At 58.6% G+C, this 12,951-nt stretch overlaps 3 protein-coding genes across 3 annotated transcripts; 1 reads left to right on the forward strand and 2 right to left on the reverse strand.

Annotated features, from left to right (window-relative positions):
- Positions 1–116: 116 nt before the first annotated feature.
- Positions 117–4,673, reverse strand: LOC102697524 (forkhead box protein N2). The gene is made up of 5 exons (XM_006642773.3): positions 4,559–4,673; positions 3,288–3,747; positions 2,418–2,527; positions 2,243–2,304; positions 117–1,793 (listed from the first exon to the last, which is right to left on the reverse strand). The coding sequence occupies exons 2-5, from the start codon at positions 3,717–3,719 to the stop codon at positions 1,405–1,407; spliced, it is 993 nt and encodes a 330-aa protein (XP_006642836.1). The 5' UTR covers positions 3,720–3,747; positions 4,559–4,673; the 3' UTR covers positions 117–1,404.
- A 278-nt stretch (positions 4,674–4,951) lies between these two features.
- LOC107075843 (serine/arginine repetitive matrix protein 1-like) lies at positions 4,952–10,949 on the forward strand. The gene is made up of 2 exons (XM_069180230.1): positions 4,952–7,984; positions 8,800–10,949. The coding sequence occupies exons 1-2, from the start codon at positions 7,645–7,647 to the stop codon at positions 10,947–10,949; spliced, it is 2,490 nt and encodes an 829-aa protein (XP_069036331.1). The 5' UTR covers positions 4,952–7,644.
- Positions 10,950–10,991: 42 nt separating this feature from the next.
- LOC138224085 (octapeptide-repeat protein T2-like) lies at positions 10,992–12,764 on the reverse strand. Its single transcript, XM_069180364.1, has 2 exons — positions 12,753–12,764; positions 10,992–11,675 (listed from the first exon to the last, which is right to left on the reverse strand). The coding sequence occupies exons 1-2, from the start codon at positions 12,762–12,764 to the stop codon at positions 10,992–10,994; spliced, it is 696 nt and encodes a 231-aa protein (XP_069036465.1).
- Between the last annotated feature and the right edge of the window lie 187 nt (positions 12,765–12,951).

Raw genomic sequence — 12,951 nt, forward strand, 5'->3', positions numbered from 1 at the left:
CGGTGTGTCAGTGTAGAAACTGAAGTACACAATGAAGGAGATCAGTGTGTCAGTGTAGATACAGAAGTACACAATGAAGGAGATCAGTGTGTCAGTGTAGATACTGAAGTACACAGTGAGGGAGATCAGTGTGTCAGTGTAGATACTGAAGTACACAATGAAGGAGATCAGTGTGTCAGTGTAGATACTGAAGTACACAGTGAGGGAGATCAGTGTGTCAGTGTAGATACTGAAGTACACAGTGAGGGAGATCAGTGTGTCAGTGTAGATACTGAAGTACACAGTGAAGGAGATCAGTGTGTCGGTGTAGATACTGAAGTACACAGTGAAGGAGATCAGTGTGTCAGTGTAGATAGTGAAGGGACATGTGGTTGCATTAGAAGAATGACACAAATGTTCAAGCAACTGGTCAGGTGCTGCTGGTTGGTCCCAGGACAGGAGAGGGAGGTTTGAGTCTACAGCAAGAATCAGACTCTGCACACTCTCCCACAGGTCCAATTAATTAATTAACAGCACAGTTGTAATACTTCCAGGTTTAATCAGCTGCTCAGCTTGGAACAAAATCTAGAGACACTGGTCTCCATAGTAAATGTACAAATACAGACCAGTGCAGAAATTTCACAATTGTCTTGTGAAATAGTGACATCCTGCCCTCCCATTTTGAACTCAAAGTGCTGTTTGGCAGTGTGGCCACTAGGTGGAGCCCTTGAACTGTTATTCCCTGTCCTCTGTGGTTCTGAGCCCCGAGCAGAAGGACTGGAAGAGATATTGCTTTTTATATATCCAGCATGAGACTGCCACGAACAGTCAGTCCGTCAGTCCCTGTGTCTGTCCATCAGCCTCTCAGGCAGTGTGTGCATACACTGGCTGGTCAGTCCAGCAGTGTGGGTCATTGTCCCCGCTGGTCAGTCAGTCAGGCATGTACCAGTCACTGTGAGTCAGTATGTCCACTGGCTGGTCAGTGAGTCAGTGTGAGTCAGTATGTCCACTGGCTGGACAGTCAGGCAGTGTTCCAGTCAGTGTGAGTCAGAGTATCCACTGGCTGGACAGTCAGGCAGTGTTGATCAGTATATCCTCTGGCCTCTGTTTCAGGCAGTATGGGTCAGTGTGTCCACTGACTGGTCAGGGAGTTAGTGTGTGTGTCAGTATGTCCACTGGCTGGACAGTCAGGCAGTGTGGGTCAGTGTGTCCTCTGGCTGGACAGTCAGGCAGTGTGGGTCAGTATGTCCACCGACCTGTCTGTCAGGCAGAATGGGTCAGTGTGTCCACTGACTGGTCAATGAGTTAGTGTGAGTCAGTATGTCCACTGGCTGGGCAGTCAGGCAGTGTGGGTCAGTGTGTCCACTGACTGGTCAGTGAGTTAGTGTGTGGGTCAATATGTCCACTGCCCGGTCAGTCAGTCCCTCAGTGAGAGTACCCACCCCCTGCCAGGTTGAGCAGAGACCCGGCCGCCTCCTGCAGCTCCTGGTCCAGCTGCAGGATCTCCACAGTCTCCAGGTCCAGGCCCGGCTCTCCTGGCAGAACCAGGTACTCGTGGTACTCTATATACCCGCTGTCCGCCAGGGGGTCCTTCTCGGCCACACCCAGCTCCATCGCCTCCATGGCAACCAGCTCCTCCTCCACGCCCACCTCCAGCTGCAGGGCCACGCCCCCGGCCAGGCTGGTCGCCAGCTGGTAGATGCTGTAGTTGTGGTCCTCGCTGGGGTCAGAGGGCACGGGGCTCGTCTCCCAGGGGCCGGGGTCACCCAGCAGGACAGGAGCGGGGGAGAGGGGGAGTGAGGGGGACAGGGGCTCTGGGAGAGAAAAATGAGAGACGGGTTAAAAATCCACCCTTTTTCCTTCCTCTTCATCTCCATCCAGTTCAGCGTCGCCGGGGGGCCGGAGCCTATCGCGCGTGGCAAGCAACGGAGAACATGCAAACTCCACACACACAGCCCACCAGGTCTGGAATTGAACCCAGCGTTGCTAACCACTGTGTCGTCAAGGCTAAAAATCTTATGCATGAAAAAGATTCGTTACTTATTGCAAATCTTTTTATTACACTGAAGTTCAAATGTTTCACAACACGTTTCATGTAAGAGAGGCATTAAAACAGACACTCCAGTACATTAACACTGCACTGAGAGAGAGAGGTTAATACAGACACTGACTGGACACTCCAGTACATTAACACTGCACTGAGAGAGAGAGGGGTTAGTACAGACACACTGACACTACAGGACATTAACAGACAGACTCTCACCATTGTACTCGACACGTTCAGCACCACAAACCACAGTTTCCCCTGAGACAGTGACCTCTGACCTGTACACACAAACAGCACCAGAATTAATCAGAACATTAATAGCTTGATAGCTGTGTTAATAAACTACGATATCATTAATTGTTGTATAGACAGTGTTCAGGCAGATACTCACAGTCCTGGCAGGGTGTGAACTGTGTTCAGGCTGTTCGTCTTTCTTAGGGCCTCCAGGAGCACAGATCTGTATTCAGGTGCCACAGACCAGAGAGAGCCTTTTCCCACACTCTGAAAAACACACTTAGTTACACACACACTGAATAACACACACGATGAAGTACACACGCTGTGAAACACACACCCTGAATTACACACACAGTGAAACACACACCCTGAATTACATACACTGTCCCACTCAGAAAAACACACTGTTAAACATACATACTGGGAAACACACACACACTGAAGACACACTGAGACAGACACACATACTGAGACAGACACACACACACTGAGACAGACACACTCACACACACACACACTGAGACACACACTGTGGAGCACACACACACTGAAGACACACATGCACTGAGACACTGAGACAGACACACATACTGAGACAGACACACTCACACACACACACTGAGACACACACTGTGGAGCACACACACACTGAAGACACACATGCACTGAGACACTGAGACAGACACACTTACACACTGAGACACACTGAGACAGACACACATACACACTGAGACACACACACACACACACTGAGACACACACTGTGGAGCACACACACACTGAAGACACACATGCACTGAGAGACACACTGAGACAGACACACACACACACACACTCAGACAGACACACATACACACTGAGACACACTGAGACAGACACAGAGACACACTGAGACAGACACACATACACACTGAGACACACATGCACTGAGAGACACACTGAGACACACACACACACACACACACACACTCAGACAGACACACATACACACTGAGACAGACACACACACACACACTCTGCCCACCCTGCCCTGCTCCCGGCCGACACGCAGGAAGCACTTGCTGAGCGACAGGTTGTGCCGGACGGAGTTCTTCCAGCCAGCGGGAGCCAGCCTGTAGTAGGGGAAGGAGGACAGGATCCACTGGTAGATCTCCTTCACGGGCAGCTGCTTGTGGGGAGAGCCCTCGATGGCCATGAAGATCAGGCTGCTGAAGGAGTAGGGGGGCTTGGCGGGGGGGCTGGGGGGGCTCTGGGGGGGCTGGGTCTCCCCCAGCCGGAGCTCGTGCAGGAGGTCGGTGCTCTGGTGCAGCCAGCTCAGGCAGGTCAGGTCCTCGTCTGCGCAGCCCTGGAGGCCGAGCTCGCCTGAGCCGGGCTCCCGCCAGGCTGCCGGGGGGGCAGGGGCAGGGAGGGGCCGTAGGGCAGGCGCTGGGCAGAGACGGGCATCTGCGGGCTCCATCTCTGTCCCTGTGGGGCTCGAGCTGGGGCTGCCGAGAGAGGAAGAGGGGGCGCACTGTCAGGGCCTGGGCTCCTGGGGTGTCTGGGGTCTCCAGGGGGTGTCTGAATCTCACTGGGCTGTACTGGTGTCCTGTAGTGTACGGTATCGTAGAGTCACTGGGTTTACTGGTGTCCTGTAGTGTACTGTTTTGTAGAATCACTGGGCTTACTGGTGTCCTGTAGTTTACTGTACTATAGAGTCACAATGGGCTTACTGGTGTCCTGTAGTTTACTGGGTGTAGCAGATAAGGACATAAGAACAGAGGAGTAACTATATTCTATTTACTATAGGACACCAATAAACCCAGTGACTCTACAGTACAGTAAACTACAGGACACCAGTTAGCCTGTGCTGCCCTAGAGCGCCCCCGGCAGGAGACCGAACTTTACCGACGCTGGTCAGTCAATCTCCCTCTTCCCCGGCCGGTTACAGGTCTCCGCGGCCCCGGGACCGAGCTCTGCGTGGCGGCCCGGCTCGGACGTCCTGAGCGACACGGACCTGCCCCCCCGAGCCGACACCCCCCCGGCGGAGACGCTCGCGTTGCGCGAAGCCGGAGTCTCATCGCCGCAAACTGGAGCCTTTTCCCGGAGCGTCACTGCCCCACAGACTGGGCGAAGTCGGGGTCCCGGTACCCCAAGCCCACCCCCCCGCCGCACGTGCGAGAGAGCCCTGCACGGCGGCAGGCGCGCGGGGGAAGATGGCGTGAGCGTGTCGACTTTCCTCTCCCTCCTCCCGACCTCGCTACCCGCTCCCTCCTCCCGCCAGGACCGGCCCGAACAGGACCGGCCCGCAGTGCTCACCCGGGTCAGCGCCGTCCAAGCCGAAGTCCGGGACCCGGAGCCGCTCCGCGCGCTGCCGGGGGAAACTTGCCCTGCTTTTATGTCACAGAAGGAAAATCTGCCCCCCCCTCCCCTCCGTTTCCTTGGGAACCAAAGGACGCTCTGCGAGCCTCCCACGGGGCCTCATTTAAAGACACAGCGGCGGCGGATTCCGTGGGGCTGGTGGGGCTCGTGGGCTGTCCGGGTCTCACGCTCTCCTTCCTCTCGTCTCGTGCGCTTTGTCGCGATCCGACGCACGTGCACCGAAGAACGGGAATTCTGCAGATTCCCAGGATGTCGGGACGCCGCCGCGCGGATCTCTCCCCCCCCTCGCCGGAGTCAAACCCGGGTTGGATATTTAACCCCGGCGCCGGGAAATGATCAACTCCGCCGTGTTAAAGCTCACTCGGGCCGGCGAGAGGCAGGAGAGAGTGACCGCAGTCCGCCGGGTCCGGTGTAGAAGTCCTTCAATCTCACCGGCAGATCTTCCCCGTCTCTCTGCTTCACTCGTTCAATTCAATTTCCAGTTCAAGACGCTCCGTTGGACCACCAGTGAATACATCGGTGTTGCCAAAGCAGATACAATGAACATAAAATCTACAGATATTTACAATATAGACACACCATAATACAGTTACATACAGACACATGGAGCTTTACTGAGAGACAGGAGATCACACAGGCTGTGGTCACTGAGCCTGTACTTCGTCAGGGTCTGTTTCATTTTGCTGTTTCTTAACTTGGTCAAATATTCAGCTAGTGTGTATTGTCTGTTTAGGGTTCTGTTGCATTCCAGTTTATGCTGTGTTTGTGTGTGTGTCTCCCAGCGTGTGAGATATTGCTGTTTGATCTGTGCTGTGATGTGGTTGAGTCTGGGTTGTGGTGCTCTAGCAGTGCTGTCCTGAGGCTGGTTAGTGTCGGTGTGGCTCAGGTCGGTGAGCCTCAGGACCAGCTGGCTCAGGGGGCTCTGTTTTGGGCTCAGCTCTTGACTCAGCAGGGCCTTGTGGAAGGCGTTTTGGTCGCTGTTTTTTAGGTGTAGCCAATACCTTAATACTCTTTTCTGTATGTTCATCAATAGTGGGTACTGGCCTTTCGGCCCTGCACCCGTTGTTAGGAGTTTTTCTCTGGACACGGAGGATTTTTCTACAGATCTCCATGTGCAGAGTTTCTGTGGGGTGTTTGTCCCATTGAGTGTACCCCTGGTCTGTGAGGGGACCCCCCTGTTCTGTGGGCAACAGCAGAACCAGGTCATCCGTGTCATGTAGTGTGAGACTGCTCCAACACTCCTGCTAACCCACTGATAGAGATATTGAACAGTGTTGGGCTCAGACTGCAGCCCTGTCTCGCCCCAGTACCTTGGGTGAAGAATCCTTTCCTTCCGTTCTCTCTCTCCTCCTTACTCCTGTCTCTCACTCATTTCTCCTTCACTCATTCTCTCTCTCTCACTCCTCTCTCTCTGTCCCTCACTCCTCTGCCTCTCTGTGTCCGTGGTGCTGATGCTGTTGCCGTGGTTACCTCAGCCTCAGCCTAAGGAGAGGTGGAAAAACGCGCACACGGAAAAGATCAGTCCCTGTTATTTTTCTGGAAGATTCCGGGAGGAGCAGAGGGAATCTCTGTGTTTCTGACACCTTGGATCGGAGGCAGGACACACGACCCGGATAATGGCTCAGAGGTGGCGTCAGTGAGAATACTCCCTAATACTCGCTCGCATTAGTGAGAATACTCCCTAACAGTCGCGCGCGTTAGTGAGAATACTCCCTAATACTCGCTCGCGTTAGTGAGAATACTCCCTAATACTCGTGCATTAGTGAGAATACTACCTAATACTCGCTTGCGTTATTGAGAATACTCCCTAATACTCGCACGTGTTAGTGAGAATACTCCCTAATACTCGCTCGCGTTAATGAGAATACTCCCTAATACTCTTGCACGCTATTGAGAATACTCCCTGATACTTGCGAGTGTTAGTGAGAATACTCCCTAATACTCGCGCGCGTTAGTGAGAATACTCCCTAATACTCGCACGCGTTAGTGAGAATACTCCCTAATACTCGCACGCGTTAGTGAGATTACTCTTTAATACTCGCTCGCTTTAGTGAGAATACTCCTTAATACTCACTCGCGTTAGTGAGAATACTCCCTAATACTCGCTTGCGTTAGTGATATTACTCCTTAATACTCGCTTGCGTTAGTGAGAATACTCCCTTATACTCGCTCGTGTTCGTGAGAATACTCTCTAATACTTGCTCATGTTAGTGAAAATACTCCCCAATACTCGCTTATGTTAGTGAGAAGACTCCAGAATACTCCTGAACTGGGTCAGTGAGAGTACTCCCTGATTTTCAGGCGTGTTCGTGAAAATCATCTCCGGTGCAACACCACCACGACATGGGGCAGGGGAGGGCGGGGCCAGGAGAGTGTGCACGATAATAAACAGGAGGGGGCGGGGCGAGAGCGAGGGCGGAGCTAGGGGAGGGCGAGGCGAGAGAGAGGGCGGAGTCGGGGCGGGACAGAGGGAGGGCGGGGTCAGGAGACCGTGCATGACAGACTGCTGGGAACGAGCCGCCCCAGCATTGGACTTCCTGTGCTAAGAGCGATGATGTGGGGGGGAGGGCGAGAGGGGGCGCAGGGTGAACAGGGGGGTCCAGGGAGGAGGAGAGGGGCCAGGCTGCAGGCGGGCAGGGGGTGAGGGAAGGCGCTGTAAGAAGAGACCGCCGCGGGAGGAGTGAGCATGAGGGAGAGACAGCGGAGGCTCAGAGCTGAGGGGGGAGCGTGGCGCGTCTAAATGAGCGAAGAGTACCAGGTCCAGCTCGGCCCAGCTCAGTGCAGCACAATGCAGGTCAGCCAAGCTCAGAACAGTCCAATGCACTCGGGAGTGGCAAAACTCAGTGAAGCCCAGTCCGGTCCGGTCCAGTCCGGCTCTGTCTAAGCCCGGTTCAGTGCAGTCTGAAGTAGCTCGGCTCAGTCCAGTACAGCCCGACCTCAGCCCGGTCCGGTCCGGTCCGGCCCGCTTCGGTGCATCCTAGACGAGCTCGGCTGGCTCCGGCCCGGCCCGGCCCGGCCCGGCCATGCCCTCCTGGCCGCCCCGCGGTGGCGTGTGCAGGCTGCGCCCGGGCGAGGACTCCGCCCGCTTCCTGCTGCTGGGGGCGCTGCTGGCGCTGTACCTGCTGCTGGGCGCCGCGGTCTTCTCCGCGCTGGAGCGGCCGGCGGAGCTGCGCAGCCAGCGCTTCTGGAACGCCACGCTGGACGCCTTCTCCCGCCGCCACCGCGTGCGCGCCGAGGACGCCCGCCGCCTCCTGCGCCAGTACGAGCTGGCCATGGTGGCCGGCGTGAGGACGGACGCCCTGCGGCCGCGCTGGGACTTCGCCGGGGCCCTCTGCTTCGTGGGGACAGTGGTGTCCACCATCGGTGAGCTGGACCTGGGGGTGACCGTAGCGTCCGTAGTGAGGGTCCCAGACTGGACTGTAGGGGTACAGTGTGACCCAGCCTGGACTGTAGGGGTACAGTGTGACCCAGACTGGACCGGCGATCTCTGGACTGGAGGGGTACAGTGTGACCCAGACTGGACTGTAGGGGTACAGTGTGACCCAGACTGGACAGTGATCTCTGGACTGGAGGGGTACAGGGTGACCCAGACTGGACTGTTGGGGTACAGTGTGACCCAGACTGGACAGTGATCTCTGGACTGTAGGGGTACAGTGTGATCCAGACTGGACCAGTGATCTCTGGACTGTAGGGGTACAGTGAGACCCAGACTGGACTGTAGGGGTACAGTGTGACCCAGACTGGACTGTAGGGGTACAGTGTGATCCAGACTGGACAGTGATCTCTGGACTGTAGGGGTACAGTGTGACCCAGACTGGACTGTAGGGGTACAGGGTGACCCAGACTGGACTGGAGGGGTACAGTGTGACCCAGACTGGACAGTGATCTCTGGACTGTTGGGGTACAGTGTGACCCAGACTGGACTGTAGGGGTACAGTGTGACCCAGACTGGACAGTGATCTCTGGACTGTAGGGGTACAGTGAGACCCAGACTGGACTGTAGGGGTACAGTGTGACCCAGACTGGACTGTAGGGGTACAGTGTGACCCAGACTGGACTGCTGGGGTACAGTGTGACCCAGACTGGACAGTGATCTCTGGACTGTAGGGGTACAGTGTGACCCAGACTGGACTGCTGGGGTACAGGGTGACCCTTCTGTCTTCGCTCTGTGTCCCCAGGGTTTGGAATGACCACCCCAGCGACTGTGACAGGCAAAGTCTTCCTCGTCTTCTACGGCCTGCTGGGCTGCGCGGGCACCCTCCTCTTCCTCAACCTGTTCCTGGAGCGCGCTGTCACGCTGCTGGCCGTCGTGCTGCAGGGGGTCCGCGGCGCGAGGCTGCGGCGACGCGGCGTGTACCCCGAGACGGGGGGCTCGCCGCCGGGGGGGTGGAAGCCCTCCGTCTACACGGTGATGGGCATCCTGGGGGCCGCGGCGGGGGCGGTGTCGCTGGGGGCCTCCTGCCTGTACAGCGCGGCCGAGGGCTGGAGCTACGGAGACGCCCTGTACTTCTGCTTCGTCGCCTTCAGCACCATCGGCTTCGGGGACCTGGTGAGCGGGCAGCGCGGGGCGCCCCTGGGGTCACAGCCGCCCCTGTACGGCCTGGGCAACTTCGCCTGCATCCTGCTGGGCGTGTGCTGCACCTACTCGCTCTTCAACGTCATCTCCATCCTCATCAAGGAGCTGCTCACCTGGCTGCTGGAGCGGGCCGGCTGCCCTGCCCGGCGCCGCCCCGCGCCCCCCCGCGCCCGCGCCCGCCGCCCCCCCGGCCTGCCCGCCGCCCCGGCCCCGCCCCCCGGCCGGCGTGCCCGCCCCCGCGCCCCGCCCCCGCCGGCCGCCAGCGAGGTCTCCATGGACACGGAGGCGGTGTTCGACAGCGAGACGGACGCCCGCCGCGTCTCCCTGGAGACGAGCGCCATCCGCGACTTCCTGGCCGCCCCCCCCTCCCCCACGCTGGGGGGCAGGCGCCGCCGGCTGGCCTGGGGGGGCGCCGAGGCGGGTGAGGGCGTGCCTAGAGCGGGGGAGCAGGAGGAGGGCGGGGGGGACCGGGAGCGAGCAGAGACGGACGCTGGCAGCGCCCCCCAGGGGGCAGCGGCGCAGAGAGGGCACAGCCCCAGCAGGGGGGCGTCCTGCTCTCCGCAGGGGGAGCGAGTGGGCAGCCTGCTGGACAGCCTGGGGTCCCTGGCCGTCATGCACAGCAAACTGGCCGAGACCTGCCGGGGCTACGGGCAGGGGAGACCCCACAGCGCCCGGCGGGACTGTCTCCACGGCGACAGCTACTGTGGTCAAGGTCGGCATGGAAACCACTTTCACTCTCACACCAGAGCTCCCAGCCCCAGTCACTCCCATCGTCTCACTCCCTCTCACTCTCCCTCTCACACCAGAGCTCCCAGCCCCAGTCACTCCCATCGTCTCACTCCCTCTCACTCTCCCTCTCACACCAGAGCTCCCAGCCCCAGTCACTCCCATCGTCTCACTCCCTCTCACTCTCCCTCTCACACCAGAGCTCCCAGCCCCAGTCACTCCCATCGTCTCACTCCCTCTCACTCTCCCTCTCACACCAGAGCTCCCAGCCCCAGTCACTCCCATCGTCTCACTCCCTCTCACTCTCCCTCTCACACCAGAGCTCCCAGCCCCAGTCACTCCCATCGTCTCACTCCCTCTCACTCTCCCTCTCACACCAGAGCTCCCAGCCCCAGTCACTCCCATCGTCTCACTCCCTCTCACTCTCCGTCTCACACCAGAGCTCCCAGCCCCAGTCACACCCATCGTCTCACTCCCTCTCACTCTCCCTCTCACACCAGAGCTCCCAGCCCCAGTCACTCCCATCGTCTCACTCCCTCTCACTCTCCCTCTCACACCAGAGCTCCCAGCCCCAGTCACACCCACTGTCTCACTCCCTCTCACTCTCCCTCTCACACCAGAGCTCCCAGCCCCAGTCACTCCCACTGTCTCACTCCCTCTCACTCTCGGGACAGGGGGGTGCAGGCGGGGGCAGGGGGGCCGGTGCAGGGGTCCGGCAGTGACCCCGCCGTTGGCTCCAGTGGGCTGGGGTCGCTGGGGAACCTGGGCAGCCCCCCGCGGACCGGCGCGGCCAGCGCGGCCAGCGGCTCCCAGACGGGGCTGTCCTCCAGCGGGCGGGGGTCCCTGGAGTGTGGGGGCGCCCCACTCGGAGACCCCTGCTCGCCCACCCCCCCTCCGGAGCGCGGGCGGGGCTCCCAGCGCAGCTCTGGCGCGGGACTGGCTGGGGTGCGGAAGGGGGACAGGCCCAGAGAGGAGCCCCTGGGGGCTGTGGGGTCCCTGGCCGTCCTCAAAGACTTTTTCCGCTGAGACCGGCAGGACGATGGACCCCCAGTCCGGACCCGAGAGACCTCAGCTCTCCAGCCTTTCCTGGACTCCAGACATGGGCTTGGTGTGTCGTACCCATGCCTTCGTGCTTCGTGTGATCTCTGTCCCCCCTCCTGCTTTCTCCTGCTTCCTCCTGCTCCTCTCCTGCTCCTCTCCTGCTTCCTTCTGCTCCTTTCCTGCTCCTCTCCTGCTCCTCTCCTGCTCCTCTCCTGCTCCTCTCCTGCTTCCTCCTGCTTCTCTCCTGCTCCTCTCCTGCTCCTCTCCTGCTTCCTCCTGCTTCCTCCTGCTCCTCTCCTGCTCCTCTCCTGCTCCTCTCCTGCTTCCTCCTGCTTCCTCCTGCTCCTCTCCTGCTTCTCTCCTGCTCCTCTCCTGCTCCTCTCCTGCTTCCTCCTGCTTCCTCCTGCTCCTCTCCTGCTTCTCTCCTGCTCCTCTCCTGCTCCTCTCCTGCTCCTCTCCTGCTTCCTTCTGCTCCTCTCCTGCTTCCTCCTGCTCCTCTCCTGCTTCCTCCTGCTTCCTCCTGCTCCTCTCCTGCTTCCTCCTGCTCCTTTCCTGCTCCTCTCCTGCTCCTCTCCTGCTCCTCTCCTGCTTCCTCCTGCTCCTCTCCTGCTTCTCTCCTGCTCCTCTCCTGCTCCTCTCCTGCTTCCTCCCGCTTCCTCCTGCTCCTCTCCTGCTCCTGTCACTAGACAGACCTTGGGGACTGGAAACCTTCTGGGAGCCAGTGCAGGGAATCGAGGACAGGAGTGATGCGACTCTGAGCCCCAGCTCTGCAGGACCTGATGCCCTTGTGTGGAGTGGGGGGTGCTGTGCACCCCATTGATGGACAGCGGAGTGCGCTGTGTGCTTCTTGGGTGCTCCTGCTGGCGTTTCGGGGCTCTGTGTGCCTATGGTCAGTCTCCAGCTCGAAGTCCAGTTTCGGGGCTCTGTGTGCCTTTGATCAGTGTCCAGCTCGAAGTCCAGTTTCGGGGCTCTGCATGCCTGCGATCAGTGTCCAGCTCGAAGTCCAGTTTCGGGGCTCTGCGTGCCTGCGGTCAGTGTCCAGCTCCGAGTGCAGTTTCGGGGCTCTGAGTGCCTGCGGTCAGTCTCCAGCTCCGAGTGCAGTTTCGGGGCTCTGAGTGCCTGCGGTCAGTCTCCAGCTCCGAGTGCAGTTTCGGGGCTCTGAGTGCCTGCGGTCAGTGTCCAGCTCGAAGTCCAGTTTCGGGGCTCTGTGTGCTGCTGTCTGTTGATGCTGATTAAAGTGTGATGAGTCTGATCTAGACAGGCTGAGTGCTGTGTGTTTTTCTTTCTTTCTCCTGCATCACTGATCCCACTTCAATCCCTCTACCCCAGGACTCACAGCCCCAAATACCTGCACCCCATCTGTGACCCCTCTACCCCAGGACTCACAGCCCCAAATACCTGCACCCCATCTGTGACCCCTCTACCCCAGGACTCACAGCCCCAAATACCTGCACCCCATCTGTGACCCCTCTACCCCAGGACTCACAGCCCCAAATACCTGCACCCCATCTGTGACCCCTCTACCCCGGAGGTGACAGCCCCAAATACCTGCATCCCATCTGTGACCCCTCTACCCCGGAGGTGACAGCCCCAAAAACCTGCACCCCATCTGTGACCCCTGTACCTGCACGCTCTGCGACACCCTTCATCATTATTACTGTTACCACTGCAGTCAAAACGCCACATCGGTTCTCAGGAAGATGCGGCTGTTTCTTCTCTTAACGCTCGGGGTGTCTGCAGGGGAAACCACAGTTTTGTTTTTTAACTACACTGGCGTGAAATGGCTACTTTCTGAGTCATCGCTCCTCCGCCCTGAGATGCCTGCTCGTCTGCCAGGCTGGCCTCGCCCTCCCCTCCACGGTCTGCAGCGATTCACTACAACTACCATGATGCCCCTGGCTTCCGGTGCCTCCTGGGAGATGTAGTCTTCTGCAAAAAAGATGTAAGCTAAACCGCACGGGCGTCGCCCTTGTCAGGAAATACGATT

This window comes from Lepisosteus oculatus, chromosome 18 (genome assembly GCF_040954835.1).
Source record: "Lepisosteus oculatus isolate fLepOcu1 chromosome 18, fLepOcu1.hap2, whole genome shotgun sequence".
Lineage (NCBI taxonomy): Eukaryota > Metazoa > Chordata > Actinopteri > Semionotiformes > Lepisosteidae > Lepisosteus > Lepisosteus oculatus.

Coding starts and splice junctions, on each gene's coding strand:
- LOC102697524 (XM_006642773.3), bottom strand. CDS start 3,719: ATGGAGCCCGCAGATGCCCGTCTCTGCCCAGCGCCTGCCCTACGGCCC. Junction 2,528..3,287: donor TCGGCCGGGAGCAGGGCAGG/GTGGGCAGAGTG, acceptor TGTGTTTTTCAG/AGTGTGGGAAAAGGCTCTCT. Junction 2,305..2,417: donor GTTCACACCCTGCCAGGACT/GTGAGTATCTGC, acceptor TTGTGTGTACAG/GTCAGAGGTCACTGTCTCAG.
- LOC107075843 (XM_069180230.1), top strand. CDS start 7,645: ATGCCCTCCTGGCCGCCCCGCGGTGGCGTGTGCAGGCTGCGCCCGGGC. Junction 7,985..8,799: donor GACAGTGGTGTCCACCATCG/GTGAGCTGGACC, acceptor CTGTGTCCCCAG/GGTTTGGAATGACCACCCCA.